This window comes from Atractosteus spatula, chromosome 6 (assembly GCF_055471065.1).
Source record: "Atractosteus spatula isolate fAtrSpa1 chromosome 6, fAtrSpa1.hap1, whole genome shotgun sequence".
In the NCBI taxonomy this organism is placed as follows: domain Eukaryota; kingdom Metazoa; phylum Chordata; class Actinopteri; order Semionotiformes; family Lepisosteidae; genus Atractosteus; species Atractosteus spatula.
In genome coordinates this window covers 10,374,606-10,397,005 of record NC_142711.1, presented here as the reverse complement: position 1 = coordinate 10,397,005, position 22,400 = coordinate 10,374,606, and the positions used below count along the sequence as shown (strand labels likewise).

The window sequence follows — 22,400 nt, the reverse complement described above, 5'->3', positions numbered from 1 at the left end:
TGTCAGAATCAGCTGTTACATCTCATAAACATCCATACATACATAAGTGTCTAAACCTCATTCATGTATAACTATATTTAGGACAACCTGTACATTATGACAGGGGTGGTGCAGTGGTTAGCATTGCTGTCTTGCAATGTTGGAGCTCTGGGTTCAGTTCCCAAAGTACTATTTGCCTGGAGTTTGCATGTTCTCCTCACTTTAGGTTTCCTCCTGGTGCTCTTGATTTCTCCCACAGTCCAAAGACACACTGGTAGGTTACTTGGCTACTGGGAAAAACTGCCCTGGTGTGAGTGTGTGTGTGTCTGTATGTGCCCTGTGATGGTCTAGTATGCATCCCACCTTAAGCCCAATGTTTCCCGGGATAGGCTTTGGACCACCAGATCCTAAATTGGATAAGCTAAGTAAAGTAATTGAAAGTAATGTGATGATGTGATATACATTATGAAAGTGATTTATGCATTTTTTCTTGTTAGTAATGGAAGGCAAAAGAGTTTTAAATGTACATTATATGCCAATGTTATTGAGTTGTATTCAAAATGAATGCTTTCATGAATACAAGATGCTGTTTTTTTAACCCTTTTAAATTCATCGTATACTAGGACAGATTTCATTACCACTTGACTTTTAAGATCTTTCTAAATGCATTTTAATAACATTTACTGTTCTAATACATTGATACAAGATGTAGGCTGAACAGCACTCAAGGTTTCAGATTAATTGACATGCTATTGGTAGTGGGTTATTCCACTCTCTCAGCAGTCATGTTTTTGCTTTGAAAATTAATCATTTCCTCTCATTTCTGTAGGTCTCAGTCAGTGGTCGAACCCGGGACTCTAAAGCACGAGGACAGGGAGGATGATAACACACAGCCCTTGTTAGCTCTGGACTGATTTCTGTGAGGAGACACTCTCCTGCTGTGCTTCTTGCATTCACAGCCATGTCTTAGTGAAGTGGCTGATGAAACTCACCCTCAATCAAGTCAGCGCTGGCTTGCTCAGGCGTTCCGTTTCAGTGACACAACTGATACCAGCCAAAAACGTCTGCAACTAATCCCAGCTAAGCGAAAGTTTTTTTTTTGTTGGTGTCGAGTCTGATTTGTAGCTGTGAATTTTCTTACTGTCTTATACTGTACACTAGATGCTTATTTTTTTTCTGCAGATACAGGACTGACTGGTTACAAAGATTGTATATTTAATTGAACTTCTACCAATATAACCTCATCAGATCTTCAGTGCAAGGGATTTTATTTTTAGAATTTAATGGCAGTAATTTAGAGAAACAGCTGAGGAGTGCTTGCAGGTTTATTCATCCAAAGGAAAACAGTTGAAAACATGAATAAGCTTTATTCACGAGAACCAACTAATAAGCTTTATTCTTGTGGAACAACAGTGCCCAAGAACAAAACGTAGCCGAAAGTATTTATTGGATGCTTAGTCGTAGTGAGATTTGGCTCAACCTCATTGGCTGAGGGCAAAGGTGGGGTGGAGAAGGGGATGCAAAAGATGAATGTGAAGGATAAAATGCTTAATTATGGTATTTACAGTTTTTAATTTGACAAACGATGCCAGGATAGATTACAAATTGGAGCAGCTGTGAAGAAATTGGAACTTGGCTGCTGTCATCCTTCCCAAACATTTGTTGTAAACCCCATTAAGTAGGTTACAATGTGGCTGGCAAAGTTGCTGGCTGCTCATCCAACACATATTAATATTTGTATATCATAAAGTTGGTTCCAGTAAATATTAAGACTGAATTGTAACTGGAAGACAAAAAATGGAATGGAAACCTTGAATAGTCCAATGGAATAAACTGGGGAAACAGATGTAATGATATAATGCAACCTTTTACAATGACAGCACAGTGCTAAGCCCATTAAGCAAGACAGTTAATGTTTGACAGATGGCAGAAAAGAACATACCTTTATTCATCTGTGTTTCCATCATTAACTGGAGACCTAGTTTACATGAATAATATATTCCACTGTGCAAAGTCCTAATCAAGATCCCTTTGTGTAAGCTTAGGTGGGAATGTTATACTTAGCTGGAGAAGGCTGAGGACTTCTTTTTTAGGTGTATGTTTATTGGTTGCAATATTAATACACTGAATTGAGGAAGTTCTGTTTTTCATCCTGGCTTAAGCTGTGCACCCTATTACTTCAAAACAGTTTATTTTACTGAGGCTTCTGTGATTTTTGTTGTAAACTGTAATGTTTGTGACTTGTTGTAGACTGTAAAATGATTTATTGTATTATTTTTCTGGTTTTTTAAATAACCCTTGTTACAGTGTTACAGAAGTGTTAAAAGTTCATAACATTTAAGAATGTGTGCTCTCTGAAGCCTGAGCAAAGAAGAACTACCTCCTTAGTTACAGTAGCTTACCTGTGTTTTTCTTCCCAATTCCGGTCCTGGTGACCCACAGATCTGCTGGTTTTCATTCCATCCCACATTTATTAGATAAATAAAGTTGTACTTGATCTAAGAAGTTGCTTCAATTTAATAAGTTCATTTTTTTTATTCACAAGTTTGGGATTTTATTTAACTGGCAAAATACAACAGTTAAAGCTCCAACATGCTTCAAACAGCCCAAAGTAATCCTATTATTAAGTCACTGTAGGGTTTGATTTTGTAACTGAGGGCTCAACAGATGTGTGGGTCACCAGGAATAGGACTGGAAACCACAGAAACCCACAGAATAATTCTGTTTTCACAGTTCTACTCTGTAAAAATGTGCCATCAATACATCATCCCATATTTTTTCAGACGTGTAGGAAATAGGGCATGTATAATCAATATTTAACTGATGTGTCAGGTGTAACAGGTGCAACACTGTCACACCAGCTGCTCTGACCCTGCTGGGATTTGAGCACGGCTGCTCATACTGTAGATTCGGATCACACATACTGTAGTACTACTGCCTAGACAGTTACAAAAAAAAACAGGTCTTTTGTCAAAGGAGATTTATAGGTTTCAAGAGAATGACTTCACTTCGGTAACAAACCCAGCACCGATAAACACTGTTACACTGAAACCAATCAAACAGTAACAAACATGAAAGTTTCAGCTCAGTCATCTTCAGGCTTTTATTCCAAAGGGTATTAATGTTTCCTTAAATTCAGAGATGCTGTTCCTACTATACATTATTTAATTTAATGTAAGCTATCCCTGTGATATATGTTTATTATACATATCTGTAATATTTCCAATTTAGAAAGCTCCTCAATTTCATTGACTCATGTTTGTAAACAGGAATGAAAATTGTTTTTTGGATTAATGTGAAAGGGCTCGGCAGTGGGCCCGTTACACTGTTATATGAAACCAGAGTTTGCTTTTAATGTTAACATTAAAAACTTCACAAAATCAATACATCTTTTTTTCCCCCCAACCCTGGTTCTGGAAAGCTACACACCGTCTCGTTTGTCATCATGGGTAATGTGATTAGCGCGATCTACTTGCTATAAGCTTTTAAATATTGCAGGTCGCTCCCAACTACTGCCTTTAACTGAATGTAAGACATGCAAGTTTTTGAGCAGGAATATCAGTTGCAAACACTCGAATCGAGCAGGTACAGTATGTAGGTCCCAGAGGTGATGTAATTGGATGTGTACCACGGAATCTATACTAGGACCACTCCACTGATCTTCTTAATTTAATCAGTGGTCTAGATTCTGGAATAGTTGGCAAACAAAAACTACAGTATACTGTAAATACAAACTGGGACTCCCTTGGCCACAAGAGGCTACGTGTGATAAAGACGGGTGTTTGTGTTGACGTATCATTCGCATCTTCTAGACAACATTGGGAAGCATTTAAAAAGGCACCCAAAATGCTACGATTTATAATTAAAAGAGCAAAAATTTTAATCGGAGGATATTCCGTTACAATAACTCGCTAGTAAGGCCTCATTTAGTCTATACTGTATGTTATAGAACAGAAATTGCTGATCTCGAATCAGTCCAGAAAAGTGCAACTAGATACATTCTGGGGCAGGAATGTCCTACAGTGACGGGCTGTAAGGAACTGAACCTTTTTGGCCTTGAACCGAGAAGACTAAGAGGAGATCTGCTGTAAGTATCAAAAATCCCAGACAAAGTCCACCCAGCAGAGTTCTACAGAAGTAACAGTGAAACATGACCAGAGGTTACAAGTGGAAACTGCATGGGGGTGCATTTAAAATCCAAAACTGGATTAAATTCTTTACCCAAAGGGTGAAACAGGTGTAGAGGTGTAGTAAAGAGGTACACAGAACAAGAAGCTCAGCTAATGTTCTTGAAGCTGATACCTGATAAGACATGGCTGGCTGAGATACTTGGTTCAATTAACTACTGACTTCCAGATGGACCAGATGTGTCCAATGGCCTTTTCCATTTTCTTAAGTGCTCATTTCTCAGGACCAGGTTTGGAACTTCAGTCCATTCGTTGGCGCTTGAGGAGAATTTTGCCACGACCCTGAGCGGGGACAGAAACAGATTTAGTTTAAATGTGGAATTCATTTACAGTATATACACACACAATGTATATATTTACACTAATGTAACGGATATGTATTTCAGTGATATAGGATTTATTCTCAATTGCTTGTGAGGAGCTTTGGGATTTATTTAAAATTAAAGGCACTATACAAAAAATGTTACTTAGAATGTTACTAAGTTTAGAAGAACTTAAAGTACGGAATAAAACATTCTGTTGAATACATTTTTCAGCTCTGTGTAATCAAAGCACTTTAAGTTTATTATTTATTGACTCTGCAGTGACTATAGATCTGTTTGAACTGTAAAGTCAGCTTGTCCAAGTGCTGTACACTTAGGTGTTTTCTGAGCTTCTTTCTCTGCTGTAGTGCAATAATTCCCCTTTCTCTCATTTGTAAAATGTCCTCAATTACGCATCTATAAGCATTCTGTGAAAATGGGTCATTTAAGGACCACTGAAGATAAACATGTCTGACTCTCAAACAGAGGATTTAAAATAGTTATTCCCATTCCTGGTACATTGTCTCTTCTGGAATGGCTCCAGCTAATTTTCTCACGTTTTCAATTTGCATTCAGCCCCTTAAAGGTTGAATAGGAGTTGTATTTGGTGTCAACCATGTACCAATTTCTGAGTTCAAGAACGGCCCCTATTCAGGTGTCTTCCCTGAAATATTATCCAACTGACCTGCAGAAGGAAAAAAAAACTCACTGTGGGGATTGTTTTGACACGGTGTCATCCTCACCTTTGTTTGTTCATCATAAATTGATCACCTGTTAAAAGTGGCCTCATCAGAAATAAGGGTAGGCAAGTTGAGCAAAGGCTAAAGAAATGATGTAGGCTAAATTTGTTGGAAACACTACTCTTGAAGTAGGGTAGTTTAAATACCCAGGACTAAGTGTACAAAAAGAGAAAACCCAATTCTAAATGAACAAGCAGATCAATTCAAGTTTATCTTCTGTTTAATGATGATACAGTATGTACTTTATAATTAGGATTTATCTGTCACTCATCAAAGTTAGGTAGAGTGACATTTGGCAGCTGCTGACTTTTCATGCTTCAAGAGATGTGACAGAAACTGTTATAGTTTTCTCAAATTACAACATTACAGTGTTCATCATCCTCTTATTCCTACATTTTGTTCAAGTTTAAAATGGGCATTTCATAATTTCAGGCAATTCAGGATTCTGAGACAGCTCATAAAAGAAGAATTTGGTGGGCAATATTTCTGTTAAAGGTTATGAAATGTGTCCAGAGCACATGCCCACAATATCAGTTCTGCATGGACTGAATGCGCCTGCAAAGAGGTTATTCCCTGCAGCAATGTTGGGAAATGAGAATAAATAACATTTGGATCAGACCTTGTTCCAGGCCTAAAGCAATAGAGGACTATTGCTATTGATGTTATTAAAATCCAGGGGTATTCACAAAGTACTCATCCTTCTTGAGTAACTCATTATATTCTGTTGTCACTTATTATTTCTGTTATAGTAATCAATCAATATGGTGATCACCTACAGTATAAAACCTATTTGCTGAGAAACTAGTTGGATAATTTAGCTCGGTTTTGCACAAAAAATAATTGTTGACAGATATACTATTTATTTTGCTTACCAGTGATAAACCCTGAATTAAGCCTTATTTTTGTGCTGTTATCTGCTACAATGCAAGCAACATGCCTCTGCAGGTAGGATAATCAGATCAGGTAAACCATCCATCACTCAGGACTCAATATTGCTTTCCATGCCTCCTTCTGATTACTAACACCATCAGGTGTTACCTGCTGTAATAGAGCAAATCCATCAGGTAACAGTTACCATCCTTTCCTTTTTTTTCCATTGTTCAATGTGATGGAGTTAGCTAAAATGGAGAGAAGAGTGGTTTTCTGTTCTTTGAATTTTAATGCATATCAGGCATTTCATTTGTACCATTTATAGAAGGGTGTCTATAAAATTATTTGAAAATATGATTCATATCATAACTTGGAAAGAAGATTTATTTTAAATGATTTTCACCTTCTGCTCGTTTATTGAAATTTGATTGGCTATATTTTTTTTAATCCAAAGCAACTTAGATTTGTGCTCACTCATTTATACAATCTCCTGTCTCAGGCTTGAGTCGAGTAACCCTCTTTTCAAGTGTTGTGTTATAACGAATCCCAGATATTTTCATAACAAGATAATAAACCGTGGCAGTAAATGACATCTTTGTGTTTGCAGTACACAGGTATTCATCATATAGACTTAAACCACGTGTAGCTTCATTTGATATCTTTTGAGACTGGTTCTGCCTTCTGTAAGTCCAGAAGGTCTCTTTGGCAGAGACGGGTAAAGGTGATGGAAAAAAATGCTGGATAAAGCATAAGGATGTACATGCATACTGTCTACTGAAATCTTCTATTAATTAGCTAGAACCTTGTTTGAAACAAATAAGAGAAGAAGGGCAGAGAAGATTTTACACAAAATGAAAGTACAGTATATGTGTATTTTCAATTGGACAACACAATTTCAAATCTTCAACCAGTTCCTACCTTGATAGATTAGTAGCTTTTATTTTTTGACTCTATGTAATGGCCTGTTTTAAATACATAATTTTAACTGCTGAGTGATGAAAACTGTTCCAAATTTGTTTGCATTTCAGAGGATCTTGAAAGTAGTGGGGTGAACTGACAGCTGTAAATAAATGCAGGAAGACTCTTTTATAAATATTTGTGCAAGCTTATGGGTCTGACTTCTTAAAGATGAATTACTATTTATTTTGTTTATGAAATATCACAATAAGAACTGTATTGCCGCTTTATGTCTTTTTCAGAATACACTGCAATTTTGTACAAAGTAATGGAAAAAATGGCATTACCAGGACATACTGTATATTGTTGGACTATGGGACTTCAACATAGTTTTTGCCAAAAGTTGAAACAATCTGCATTATATATTACTTGTAAATAATAAGTGCATGTAAGCAGCAGACTAATTATTTTGCTTTTATTATTATCAACATTACAAAGTACTGAAGTGAAACACATGTAAGGGAGCTGTTTGGGGAAAAAATAAATTATTTCTTATCATGGCTTGCTTTTCTGTTTTTTTCTATCTCTTTTCCTTTTCTTGTCTTTCCTTCCTGTTTTACTGTCAGAACTACATAAAAGTCACTAGGAAGAAATACTGTAACTACCCTTTTCCTGGAGATGGAATACCAGGGGAAACAGTGAATTGGAGCTTTGCTCTCTGGTAACTGTGCTATGTGCAAACCTATTATAACACCTTAGCAGATACATTAACACTAAACTCAATCTAGAACTACAGTACTTTTCTAATGTGTATAAAAGTATACAAATTGCATTCTATGAGGTTTCACTCACCTTCTCTTGCAAGAAAAGAAATAAAATTATTCTACATTCATTTAACTCATTATTTCTGCTTATGTTTTTAGAAAACAGCAGACACAGGATGGCACATTGCACTAAACAGCTAAATAGCTTATTAATTGCTAATTGCTTAAAAATGGCATTACAATTATTTTGATTGGCTATAAAATGTTTTCAACTGTGTTTTCTAGTTCTTTTTGTTTCAATGTTTTGTTTAGATGAAAATGTTAAAATCCTATCCGAGTAATAATAAGGAGACAGAGTTGTGCAATTCAAAGATACGAATTATCTGCATTTATACAGTACCACTTGGGTAACACCTGGCAGCCCCACTATAAAGCAGATCAGGTAGAGAATTTAGAAATAGACATTACATCCAAACGACAGCACAAACACATACAGTACATCTATCATTGTAAAGCTACTAATTCTTGGCAAAGGTCACAGTCACCCAGAGCCTATCCCAAAAGTCTAGGGTGCAAGTCATGGGCCCCAGACCAGAGCTGAACTCAGTTAAGCAGCAACACTAAGTGTGACACCATGCTGCCCCAGAATGATGAATAGATATACAACTCCTGCATACTTGCGAGCAGGCTAGCACTCTTTCTGTCCCCGGCGCCTGCAAGGGAGTGAATTCACAACTGGAGCCCAGGTCGTGGAGCTCTTCCTGGGCTAGAACTGGGTGGATTCATCCCCTTCCGAGCTCCATACGGGGCTTTGTCGCGGGAGCCTCTGCAAGAAGCTTGTACAGTAGAGTAATTATGCCAAGTACCATACCAGGTTTAACATGCTGCCACCTTTGGAATCAGAAAAAATCTATATGCATATATATATATTTGTTTGTTTTAATGCTGTGGCACTACGCGAGGGGCGTGTTCAGTGTGGAGGTGTGGATGGAGGGCGACTCATTGCCTTTGTAAACACAGCTGTACTGGCTGAGGGCTCTTTATAAACACACTGAACAGGGCTACCCCCGGAAGGGGGAGGAATTTCCACCAGCTGTGTCGGATAGAACTGTGGCTGACCGTAAGGCCGCCGGTTTCCCGGCATTTTTACTTTCTTTTTCTTTTCGCCTGTCCCGTTGTGCATCTCTGCCGGGGCAGGCTGACCTTCTTCCGCAAGTCGAGTTTTTATTTTTGGTCTTGCGCTCCCCGCTCTCCCAGACTGGACCCCGTTAAACAGGGTACGTCCAGTCTGGTCCCCGCCGCACAGCGGGATGTTTTTCCAGGCTGGAACACGTTTGATAGGGTTATGAGTCCACCCTGGGTAGCCGCTCTACACATTTTTTTCTATTTTTCCCCTTTGTTGTCTTTTCGGGTCTCGCTAACCTCAAGCCGGTACCTCCGCCCCCCTTCAGATGTGGCGTCGACTTTTACCGGTGCTCGCCGCGGCTCCTCCCACTCCCGCATTGCTGCAATGCATTTAACATCGTACAAACATGTCAAAGTGATCAATCTAAGGTTAAGCACAGAACTCGCACAGCATCCATCCATTTTCTAACCACTCTATGCAATTCATGGTTGGAGGGGAGCTGGAGTCTTTCCTGGCAAGCGACAGGCACAGGGCGGGATACAAGTCCATCCACGGGGCACACATGCATAAACCACACCTGAGTCAGGAGCCCCAGACCGGTACTGAAATCAGGACATGTTAAGCAGCAACACTGCATGTGACACCATGCTGCCCCAGGATGATCAACATACTGGAATCTGCTGTCTATCTGAAAAAGAGTATAGAGGGAAAAAAAGGTCATGTAAAAATGTAGAAAGGTAGACTGGAGATGACTAAAATCAGATGGTCTAATGACTCTTGGAGCATAGGTGACACACTGCCTGCCAGGTTGCCCAGGAGAAACTGAGTAGGTTTTTATAGAGCAGAGCACCTGGTGCTTTGTGCTTTCACGCAACAGCCAGATGCCCAGAATATCTTGTCCCCTCAGCAATCACTGCTGGGCAGGCATGAGAAGGGAGGTGTGGCCCATGGCCACTACAGCAGCACACTCCCCAATGGCAAAGCAGTCATTACAAAACGTTTATTCCTCATGCTCACCTATCAGACGCTTCATGGCTTGGCATGATTCTCGTTTCCTGTCTGTCCCTGGGTGACAGGGCCTTCTCCTCCTGAGCCCCGAAGCTGTGGAATTCTATCCCTAAGGATATCAGAGTCACCTACCCTGAGTTCTTTCAAATCAAGACTCAAACCCTCCTTCTTTATGAGGGCTTTTAGTTGACTGGTTCTGTCTGCGCCCTTGCTTTCCTACTGTACTCCAAACCCTAACTGTAACTGTGTAATTCTGCTGTCTCCTCTAATTGTGAAGGCACTTTTAAAGGTGCTATATAGAATAATGTTTATTATTATTGTATGGACTAGCCATATTAATGCATATACTCCGAGTAAGCAACTACTGTGCAGTATGCCAAGTTGTTCTTTTTTATGATACAATACTCTAAGACCACATTACTGACAGAGTTAATCACAGTACATTGATACTACTACACAGTAGTTAACCGAAAACTACGTAATTTTAACAAGTATTGTGAATTTTTGCTGCACATAATATGGCACCTCATTAGTAATTTGGAGGTTTTATTTGGATTACTTGCAACTGTTGGTCTATATTTTGTCCCTGATGCTTGTAACAAAAAACCTGAAGGCTTTATGATTCTGTTCAAGCAAGACACAATGGATATTCAGTCTGAAATTGCTGGGATGCCAAACTCAATTCCTGGAGGGCCACAGTGCCTGCTGTTGTTTTATTTAATTTAATTTTACTTAATTAAGTGAGATAACCATTTTATTAATTAATTTGGCTAATCTACCATCAAAAGGAACAGTGATTTATACATACATGTATGACAGATGTGCCCTACTAAAGATTAGAACCCACAGTAATCCTCAGTTACAAATCTTTAAGTGATAATATGATAATTCCCTTTGACTGTGCTACAATTGTTCATTTTATAGCAGTCTGAGGTACATCTGCCCCCCCATCTCAGTAATTCAAAGACTGCATTTGCTGCCCTACTTCTAACCTCGCATTCATGCTGGGATTTAGAACTGCAACTTTAATGGTACAATTAGAGTGCTATATTTAAAGTCCCTTCCTTTCCAGTTATTTAATTAAAGGCTCACTGAGGTTACCTGCGTGTGCCACTGTATGTAACTTGTACGACTAATTACATCGTACAACACCCACATTTAGCTTTCCATATGTACTCTTTTATGGCACTGTCCTCTGGGACTGATATCCCCTGGACATACTCACAACTTAGCTACTAATTGCAGCTATTCATCAGTGGAATTAAGCACAAAAGTGGTCACCTATCTCATACCATTTATTGCCTTAAAAAGTGTAGTGTAGTGTGGGAATATATTGCAAATGTGTTTCTTCTCTGCTAGATTTTAAAAGACAGACTCCTAAAAATTGGATTTGTGTTCTTGCATAAGGCATTTGTGAATGGTAATTATACTTAAAAATATTTTTAAAAGCAATTTGTACTTTTCAATTTCCAACAAACATTTTTCTTCAGTCTTCAGTAATATTTAGCTTGATAGACCATATTTAACTTATGCTAAATATGATGTATCAAGCTATACAAGTTAAGAATTTATATACATAATTACTGAGAAACATGAAACCCATACTTTTGTTTGTATGGAGACATTTTATTTGTGAGACAGATATTTAAGTTGTTCGAGCATACAGTTTTGAGACAATTCACAAAACTAAAAAAATGAAAAAGGAAAAATTAATAAAGCAAATTAGGGATTTATTTTTACAAAACAAAGCTAGAAAATCCATTTGAGAGTGTACCGATAAGATACAAGTTCATACTGATCTGAAAAATAACATTACAAGCAATGAAAGAAATCCAAGTTGTTTTTTTTACTTCTGATGAACAAACTGTCAGTATAAGCCAATAGTTTGTTCAAACTAAACATCCAGCATCTTAGTCATCTAAAATGAACCGCATTTTTCCCCAACAGAAACCTTAGCACATTACAAAGAAAACAATAAAAAAAATCATCTCTCTAAAAGTGTAAGGCACACTCCAGAAACGATGAAAATGAAAACCTATAACCTCCATTCTTCGTCTGCTGTCACATTTACCTTTCCCGAAAGGGACTGTGCTATTAAATGAGGAAGCTTTTAAAAGGGAACCCAGGTTCAGTATTCATAACTGCTGTAGCTTGAAGAATATTGCCATCGTCAGTTAGGGTAACAATTCACTGTCACAACAGCATAATACCATGGGTCATTTAATGGACTAGCTGTAGTTGTTTTTTATTGTTATTTAATCCTGCCACCTCCTGTGAAAAGGTGGTAAACGGCCACCTAATCTGTAAAATTGAGAAAGCTTCCGTCTGAAACTCAAATGAATATTAAATGACTGATTCAAACATGATTTCACTGCAACCACAGCAGACCTGCAGTAAGACCTAACAATCAACTGCAGAAAAGTGGATACTACAGTGCCTACTCAATTGGACTCTCAGGTACCTCCCATGCTGTTGGTCTTCTAGTCTGGTGTGTTGCTTGTATAGCACATATTGTAGAAAAGAGTTCAGTCTACCTCAGCATATACTGCATGTATATACATATGTGAATATTCAAAAATAAAAACACAATACAGTGTACTGTTACCACAGTTTTAACAGACAATAGTGATTAAAAAATATTCCTTCATTTCCCTTGAAATGAACCAAATCAGTTACTCTGACACCAAATGATAGTGGGGAGACATTTCTCAGTGCAATTCAAGAAAACAAAACACAAAACCTGAAAAACAACAGAAATCAAAATATCATTCAAAATTGGAAGCTCATTGAGTAAGCTTGGTACAGCAGTTGTAACATTATAAATCCACAAGAAAGGAAAACAAAAACGAATGTAATTTCCAAAACAAACTCCACATGACTGTACTACAATTGAGTAAAGTTAACAAAATCAAAAACTGGGGAAAAAACTGAAATGCTAGTTTGCTGGCTGAATCCAATCACATCATTATATACCTGTTCAAAATTCACATGTGGCACCTCATTAGCTGTAAATGATGCACAAGCTGCAATCTGAACAATTTCAAGGTTCTATACAAAAAGCTCTAATAAATGCTATTAATATTCATTACCCTGGGAGGCAGCCAGATTGAGTTTCTGCCAAGAAGACTGCACACCTGAAGAAAGCTCTACAGCTGAAACATGCTTTTTCTCATTATTTGGTGCAGAATTAACCTGTTTGTTCCTTTGTTAGATTATGCACGTAACAGTCTAATATACTACCTAGGACATTTAAATGATGTAGGGTTGTTTTTACATAATGTAGTGTATTCAATAGGCATTTTAGAGCCAGTTTCCACAAATAATGTAATAATTATCACAGACATTCAAATTATTGGTTCTAAATAGATTTTGATTACCTGCTTAAGTCTACATTACAGAAGCATTCAAGCCCAATTCATTAAAACAATTAATAAAGTATAAAAAATCATCTGTTGTTCGCTTATAATTCTCTTTACATAAATTGCATGACTTTATGCCTTCAAGTAAACATCTCTACTTTGCCTTAGTAGACAGACGTTGAAAATGTCGAAAGTGAAATGTTGAAAATTGAAAATCGAATTCAAAGGCACACATACATGAGTTAATGATGGCCTTTTCTTGTTTTGTTCTGGTTAATGAATATCAGTTAGTGTGTTCCAAAAAGTATGTGCAAATATGTAAGTATTAGTTTTGGAATTTAGTATGACATAATATTTTCTATTTTCATATTTGTATAAAAAATGAATCGCAAACGTTTAGATTTAAAAAAATCACGTGATCACACACAAATTAATAGGAAATATTTCAAATGGAATGTATTCAGAACATCATGGATGCTTAACCTATCAGTATTTTTGCTTACTTTTTTATGTAGTTTTTTTCTATCTCCATTATCCATTTCATAATTCTCCATTAGAATGCAGTGCCAGATACATCATATGATACTTGGCCTAACTCCATTCTAAAAAAAAAAACGCCCTCGTGTGTCATGTTCTGAACAGTGTACCACTACATCAACCGATGAATCAACCAATGTCACAGTTTATAATTCACAATTAAATTCTTTGTTCTACTCAACCTGTAACATTTTTTTTCAATACGATTGCATAGACAGCTATGCAGCCCCTTTCTGAGTGTTTAATATACATCCATTCTGATCATAGAGCCAAGACTTAATAACGCCAGCATTACTGCCAATATTTAAACTTTGAATTCAACACAATGATTTTTGAAAAGGAACTGAATGTAGCAGCTCACTCAAAAGCCGACAGTTCATCACTGTATGAGGCAGTCATACAACCCTTAATTTACATAGCAGCATCTGTGTTTTGGAAGGCACATCACATAATATACAAACAGCAAAATAAAACATCAAAACAACTTCCTTCTTTTTATTTCTTTCCTCGCTGGAACTGAGCTAAGCAATGTTGCATTATTTTCAAAGTACCATATATTAGAGGCCATAATCATGTAGCTGTCTATGTAACAGAGTCACTTCTTCATATCACATGTACTTCTGTTAACTTTTTGAAGAACAATCTTTGTAAATTAAACTGTGCCCCTTTGGTTTTTTAAGTATGGGCTGGAATGGCTGTTGTTTTAACAAGTAGGCTTCTAAAACAAGCAAAAGGCATACATATAAAACAACAGCAATAACAGCAGGGTATGCACTGGTGTGTGGGAAGATTCAAAATAATAGACCCATTATATTGGGGAAAGAGTCCGTCTCTGGTGAGCAGTCAGTTCTGGATGCCAAACGTCTACAATGAAGATAAGTCTATAGCTGTCCGCATCTTGCCAAACTTCATGTTCAAACGAGTCATCAAAGATGAGCACTTTACCTTCTTCCCAGAATCTGCGACAAGAGAAATAACATATGATGATCAGAATAAAAGAACAAAATCCAAACTACACTGTTTAAAGGTACATAAGAAAAGGGGAAACTAAAAACCAAATCAGAACGGGAGAGCTTGTCTTTTTAATATTGTCTGCAAAACCCTGCCTATTTCACTGTTACTCACATTATCCTGGCCAAGACATACTGTGTGTGTAAAACAACCATGTTAGCTAATAATCTCTATATAGTCAGTGATGACAGACACACGAATTGTCTGAACTATATCAACGCAATTCTGTAAAGGGTCTTTGTACAATCAATAGGAATTCATGTCTCAGTTCTATCTACCATCAATGACTGGGGTGATTTTAAGTACAAGGCAGCAATATCACCCCCTCCTGTAATAAATGCATCTGCCATCCATCCATTATTAGAAAGCTGCTTATTTCTGGGAGAATCACGCAACCTGGAGCCTATGTTTGTTCAGTGGGGGTACACCCTAGATGGAGTGTCAGTCCATTTCTGGGTACATACACATAAACACACAATGACAACTTGATCAAAACCAGCCACATTTTTGAAGATGGGGATAAACCAGAATGCACAAAGAACTTGCAAATGTCACACAGAAGGCATACCAGACTGGACTCCCAGACTTGAACACAGGACCCCAGAGTTATGAGGTGGCTTCAATGACTACTATATCATGGACTTGTCATGGTACAGTATGAACAACCTTACATAACTGAATGCTTCATTTTGTATTGCTTCACATTGAAGTCACAAGAAAGAGCAGACAATAAGTCTTTTTAGTGATCTTATTAGTCACTAAAATGTTGCCAGTACAATTGTTTCTGTTTTCTAATTGTTCTGTACAATAAAGATGATCTTAGGCTTTTTAATTTAAAATAATTGTAAAAAGTACTATTGAAGTACTATTTTACACATGAAATCCAGACTAGTATGCTTGATCAACAGCAGATTTTGTTTTAAGATACAACTTATAGAAAGCTTGAGATACATATAATCTCAACAAGCAATTTATTACTCAAGCAGGTTTCTTAGTACTTTCACAGAGAATTAAAAACAATTATTGTCATGCTTTGCTAAATAATTAAAAAGAAACTAAACTAAAGGCTATGCTTGAAACATTCAGTGCAGTGGGCAGACAACCACTTGTCAAAGGAAAACTGTACTGTGATTCAAGGGATTGTAATTAAAAGGGACAGCATAATGCTGTGGTGACTCAACTACTTTGTTAAATATGAAGAAGAGAAAGACAACAAGTTACTTGGCTCGGGCATTGTTCTTTACAATTGATTTCCCAAATTGGTTACAAGACTGGTGTCACAATTCTCATTCAAAACAGCACACAAAGCCTGAAGTCTGTTAGAGGCAGAGACCCCTATTTTCTTACCTGGTGTCATTGGCACATCTTATCTTACAGCCTTGCTTGGGAATGACCAAGCCCAAATGCATTCTCAGGCGACAGTTTGTGGGTCCTGTGTGCGGCCACACATGTGTACCAGGCTGCATTACAGAGTACTTGATCTGTATTGAAAATACAGAGACAGGAGTTTGGTTTGGAAAAACAACCACAACACAATTTAGTGTGAAATTTGACATTATACAATCCCTGACAATGCAAGCCTACTAAAATGTGTCTACAAAGTTTGGACCTGGACCAGAGTAGTTGGTTCTCCAACTCGCAAGACAAAGAAAAACCTGAACTAGTTGCATTCCATTACTTTCACCAAACACACCCCCATCTGTACACTGTGGTTTTAATGGGACAATGTCTTCTTGTCCTTCCTAATGGACTTGAATGGCAGCTGGATTTTCTGAGTCAGTGCTCAAAGCACAATTTTCAAATTCACTTATCTCTATTAGCAGCTCACTGGGGACTTTGATTCCATTTTGTTAACATACAATTATACGAGCAACATATGGTTTCCCCTTGCTGAACACAAGGCAGCACAACTAAGACAGGAGATCGAAGCGTCTGGACTCGTTCGGGTAGGCAGCCGTGACGCCCTGCTGGACAGAAAGTCGTGCATCATGCACCTGTCCTCTCTTGCAGGCCGTTGCCTCTGGAAACCGATCCAACAAAGTGCAGGTTTTCGGCACTCGGCGGCAGGAATCCTCATTCTTTCGACCTGGGAGACAAACCCAAACAATTCACTGTACACGCACACTGTACTCACAATGTGCAAGGCAGGAGAGCCCCATCCTGCTCCTGGTGACTCACACACCCGCTGTTTTCATTCCCCCCTTCATGAGATAACTCAAGCCTTACGCCGGCGTCACACTACACGACTTTTCCTAGGATTTTCAGTCGTAGCCTTCATTTACATAACCGTAAGAAAATCACGGTGAGTTGTAGAGAGTCGCAGCGCGCGCTCGTTACCATCAGTTGTGTAGTGTGACACCCCCAGCGACTCAGTCATAGCGCTCTTAAAAGCCCTTACGACTCTCTGCGAGTTGCTACGACAAAATCAAACTTCTTATTCCGGTGTGCTCCGCGCTGATTGGCTGTCAGAATGAGGCGACCTCGCGGTACCTTTGTGGCACAATACGAGATTTGGAACCGTGATGAAAAGTCATGAGGGAATCATGTAATTAGTCGTCACCCCCTCCGATTCCTAGTCGTATAATTTGACACCCTCTAGGACTGAAAAGGCAGCGAGATTCAGCAGCTGCAGTCGTTAAATTTGACATGCTCTCCGACTAGAAGTCGTGTTGAGTCATGAAGTGTGACGCCGGCATTAATTGATCTAAGAAGTTACTTCAATGGAATATTTCCATTTCATTTCTGCAGTCCCAATTTCTCAGACTGATTATTCAATCTCAGTAAAAAAATACATTCATTGACCTTATAGAAAAAAAATTAAAAATGTCAAATTAAGCACAAAATCCTGAACTTTGTGAAAATCCTGTAAGTCGCCATGTTGTCACAAACTCGCATTAGAGTTCCCATGGTTTGCGACATGATGCGGCCCTTCCTGCTCACTAGTCAATGCAATCAGTAATGTCATGCGATGTACGAGCAGATACAGTAAGTACAGGTTGTGCAGCAGACATTTCACCACAGAAATGATCCAAAGTGATCTGCATGCAGTAACAAGTAGCATTTATCGGCAAAACCGTTTCAAAGTCGATGCCAATATTTCTATTAAAAGAGATGTATTCACAAGCCTGCTTGATTACAGTGTGATAAAGCCACAACACTTCTTTGGAAGTTTGGTTGCCTAGTTCTGAACTGCAAAAGATGGCACTGCACACACCTGGAAATTGTTTCTATTTTGTGATGTAATTTAGAGGTTTTGCAAGTTACTGTGAACATTTTACATTTATTGTGGTTTGAAATAACAGGGACATAGATGCCTTTAGCTAATTGGACACCATGGCTCAGTGGTTTAGCTCTTTTCAATCATCAAGATGAATAGTATTCTGTACTATTAGCTATAGTATGTTCCCCAAGCCACACATGCAAGTCAGCTACCCTTGTGATATTAGAAAGAATTACACCATTTATTTATTCTTCATTTATTATAAAATGATTGGGACTGACATAGAATATTGTCTCTTTCATAGTAAATAAAAAGGTTAATTTTTCAGTAGTATAACCGCAAAGGGACAGAAAAACTGTGATGTAAGCTGTCTGAGAAATAAATAAGTAAAATTACTATTTCACTCAGGTGGTTACTAAGGAAGGAAGGGTAGAACAACAGAGGTCTGTAACAGGACCTAATTTACAGTTGATCAATCATCTAGTTTTTAGAATATATTCTGATACTGTAAACTACTCAGTTCTGCCCATGATACCAACACTGAAAGACCTATTTCATCCACCACTGAAGTGCAGCCCCACTGCACAGCAGACCAGGAGGAAAAGTGAGAAATCACTTTACCAGCTGAATTAACATAGGAAAGACCAGATCGTACAGCCCTACACCAGATCTTAGTGTATGTATTCGTGGACAGGATCTTCTGTAGTCTGTAGCTATAGTCCTGGGCAGGTAACAACGGTTTTAGTATAGTTAATAAAATAGATCAGGTGGGTAGCTGCGTCAGCATGCATAGACTGCAAAGGAACAAGTAATACGCTTATTCCATGCTGAAAAGAAGAAAAAAAAACACAAAACACAAACACCGAAGAAGGCTCCACAGCCAAAACGTTGTGTTTTCTTTCTAGTTAATAAAATTGTCATGTTTGCAGATGATGCCAAAAAAGGAGGATAATCCAACACTGTAGAAGCAGCACATGAAATAAAAAAACTGGAGGATCAGTTATTTCTCACAGGAAGGCAAAGTATCTGCTTCAACAACTTGTTTGCTTGTTCCCTGCACCCACAACCCTTTATGTAAACGTAGGAAGTGCAGATGTGAGACAGCTGTTCTAATGGCCATATGATACTGTTCTGCCTCAGACCAGATCAAAAAGTAAATTAAATAAAGTACAGCTTAAAAAGCACAAGCAAGGCATATACTTGACCTGAAAGCTGTGTTGATAAGGATTTTACACAAATTTAACTTAAGGGCATAAAGTTGAGACTATGTTAGATCGCTGTTGATTCTATACAGGTTAACAAAACACATTTCTCTATAACATCATAAACAATTCAACAACTTATGTTATTTTCTTTTAAATTATATTTAATACTAGTCTTAAAGCTCATTTTGTTTTATTCCGGGGTAGTTTATCCTTTTAACAATTTAAAACAAAAGAATAAAGTAAAACAAAAGCTGAATTAAGTATTGTTACCAGGAAGATGTAGTTTAATCTCATTTTTTGTTTAATGAAACAATTTGCTCATTTACCATAGTGTTTTCCTTTTCCTTTTCAAAGCTCAAACTGTTCATCTGCCCTGGCACTTTGTGATACAATTATGCAGCTTTGCTGAATATTTCATAAGCCAGAGAAGCTAAATGGTAACTAAACAAATCTGAATATAAATGAATAATGTGTGATTATTTATTCTGTGAAAGACAGCTATTAAAAACATAAAAGACAAGCAAACTGAACCACACCACCAGCTCAACAAGATCGCAGGTGATGTGTTTTACCTTCACCATTGTCTTTTCTCCAGAAGGTAATACAGGAATTCATTAAAGCAGTGTGTGTTCATTGAACATGACAATATAAATAGCTTAGCCTTTTGAAATCATAATTTCAAAAGGATATGTAATGTAGCACCATACCGTGTTCCATTGAGATGCTACTTTAATAGCTTGCTGTGCCTGTCTGTCAATTATGAGCTCTCACATTCAATTAATGGGAACTGTATCCATGGTTTTGACTGCTCCCAAAGGGCACACGCAAGGCACTGATTGGATCACTTCGCTGATTAAGCTCCTGATTGGAGGACTGGAGGTCAACGCTGGGGCAGGAATAACAACAACAATACTAGCGCAGAAAAAAGGGTGTCATTTTCTCCTTAAAGTGAAAAAGTACAGAAATTTAACCCTTTATCGCAAGAGAACAGAAGTCTTTAAGTCTTCAATTTCAAGAGTCTTTAACCAGCTTCATTGAGTAACAACTAAAAAAAGAAGGAATGCATAGTTTCCTTGAACTTGAATGCCTCAGCTGCCTGGCAGAAAAGGACAGACGGGGTTGAACACCACTATTTAACATGTTTGCTGAGTCAGAGGTTTTGTTCCAATCAGACACTATAATCAAGAATGCTAATAAAGCTCTTAAATAATATTTTGGTAGCTGCCTTGTATGTGCTCACACATTCACAAATGTGAGTCGGTTGGTTTTCAGTCTGACCCTGCATTCTAACGCTGATGGTACAGCAGGACCCGTTAGTAATAGATGTTAAGACCTACCTTGTTGCCAGAGTGTAAACTGACCCCATTCCCCTTTCTCTCTCAGGTTTTCGTCTTCGGGTGCAAAAAGCCCTCTCTCAGAGTCCATCACTGACAGAGCCTCATCGCGGATCATCTTCCAGTTTCTCTCCAGTGTCTAGGAGAACAGAAGGTGGTTAGAGTGGCACACGATCATATGGAGTACGCGAAATGTCAATATTCAAGGTGAGCTTCAAAAAAAACATATTAAGAATGGTTACAGATGCAAAGTAATTATACCCGACTTGCTTGTACATTATACTTTGTTCCTGAGGCCTTTATTTACATTCTTATATAATTTTCATCTTGTATGTCCACTGCACCTCCTTCCAAGAGGTTACCTCTGGTGCCAGGATTGTTGTCCTTGAGACGCCTGTATGTCTGACATGGATACATCAGCAGTTTTCTTATCTGACGCTTCCTTAGCAACCGTTTCCACCAGGCCTGGTACTTGCAGTGGGGCTAAGAATAAAATGGGGTCTCCTCAGGCTCTGTAGACGGCAATCCTCTCAGCTCTCAGACAACCCCCGCTCCAGCCTTCACTAACTTAGAGAATGAAATGTATACTCTTCAAGTAGAAAAACTCTCAATTTTCCATTGTGTGGATCCAGTGATCTCTCTGATACAATTTGTATAGTTTATTACAAGTTTACAAATTAAAAGAGGCCATTCACCCCTTATACTGTACATCAAACTTATATTAATCATCTTAAGTTTCATGACAGTCATTAAACACTGTGTTCAAAGTCATATTAGTATCACTCTCTGTTGGGAGTGCTTGCATTCATCCTCCTTTGTGATTCTAACTTTATTTTTCTCCGATATTTTTTTTCTGTCATATATTTTGTTTAGGTTTTATCTAGAACTTTCTTCTGTCATTAAAAAAAATAAGTTTTATATAGATACACTAACTTACATTCACGAGAAATTGAGTTGTTAGATGTAAAACAAATGTAAATATACATGCAAATAAAAAGTAGATATTTAAAACATGTATTTGGAGAGTCATAAAAACACACAACAAATGTTTCAAAATTTCCCCCAGAGATATGTATTCGCAAATACTAAAAAACTCATCTTGGTCACTTGATACCACACTATATATGGAAGAACAGATCGTGCAAATGTGGATGTGATGGTGGTGATGTTCACGGATTACTGCATCAGTGACAATGGGTATTAAAAGCCAGGGATGCCATGAACTCATCACAGCTGAATCAAATTGCTACAGCCGCCACAGGACACTCTTTGGTCAACAGTAGAAAGCCTTCAGTTGTGATAAATTCAGACTGGTTCAGCTCACAGGCCAGTGCCACAGCCTGTCACCACCCTTCTGAGAGATTAGTACTAGTAATATATCTTATATCTTATATCTAATATCTAATATAAGTAGTATCCGATAGAGGCCTCTCCTGGACAAACATGGCTCTGCAGCCCAAACTGGCCTTCACTTTTGGTCTGATAACAGGTGCGAGCATTAATTTGTAATTTATATATATACTGTATATGATCACCAAGAAAGAAGAGTAAATTATTTACCATGTAAATGAAACGTACTATTTAAAAATACACGTAATGAAGAGTTACATAGTGATATTAAAAGAAAACACTGACATATTTTGCCAAATTAAACAAATGCATAGATAACAGCCAGGCCAGCTCCAGCACAGGAAGAAAGCCCCCCCCAGGATGAAGACCAGAGTCTACATGGCAGCTCCCTGCTGAACAACCAGCACAGCACGAGGCATTGTGACATGTCTGGGCACCAAGACATTCCAGCAGAAACTGGCCAATCGCAGTCTGGCACCGCACTGTGCTCATCGACGAGTCAGGGCCCAGT

The 22,400-nt window shown here is 38.1% G+C and overlaps 2 protein-coding genes across 7 annotated transcripts in view; one reads left to right on the top strand and one right to left on the bottom strand.

Moving 5' to 3' along the window:
• LOC148831802 (clavesin-1) overlaps positions 1-893 on the top strand; it is a 31,126-nt gene extending 30,233 nt beyond the window's left edge. The window contains exon 5 of the mRNA XM_088919370.1: positions 809-893. Within this exon, the coding sequence (XP_088775496.1) occupies positions 809-893 (85 nt within the window). The remainder of the gene's footprint in view (positions 1-808) is intronic.
• Positions 894-11,478: 10,585 nt separating this feature from the next.
• Positions 11,479-22,400, bottom strand: part of unm_hu7910 (un-named hu7910) — an 89,079-nt gene continuing 78,157 nt past the window's right edge. For all 6 annotated transcript variants that reach the window (XM_088918284.1, XM_088918286.1, XM_088918290.1 and 3 more), the window contains 4 exons: positions 20,543-20,678; positions 16,775-16,866; positions 16,128-16,261; positions 11,479-14,728 (listed from right to left, as the gene is read on the bottom strand). In XM_088918284.1, coding sequence (XP_088774410.1) covers positions 14,578-14,728; positions 16,128-16,261; positions 16,775-16,866; positions 20,543-20,678 — 513 coding nt within the window. In that variant the 3' untranslated portion in view covers positions 11,479-14,577. The remainder of the gene's footprint in view (positions 14,729-16,127; positions 16,262-16,774; positions 16,867-20,542; positions 20,679-22,400) is intronic.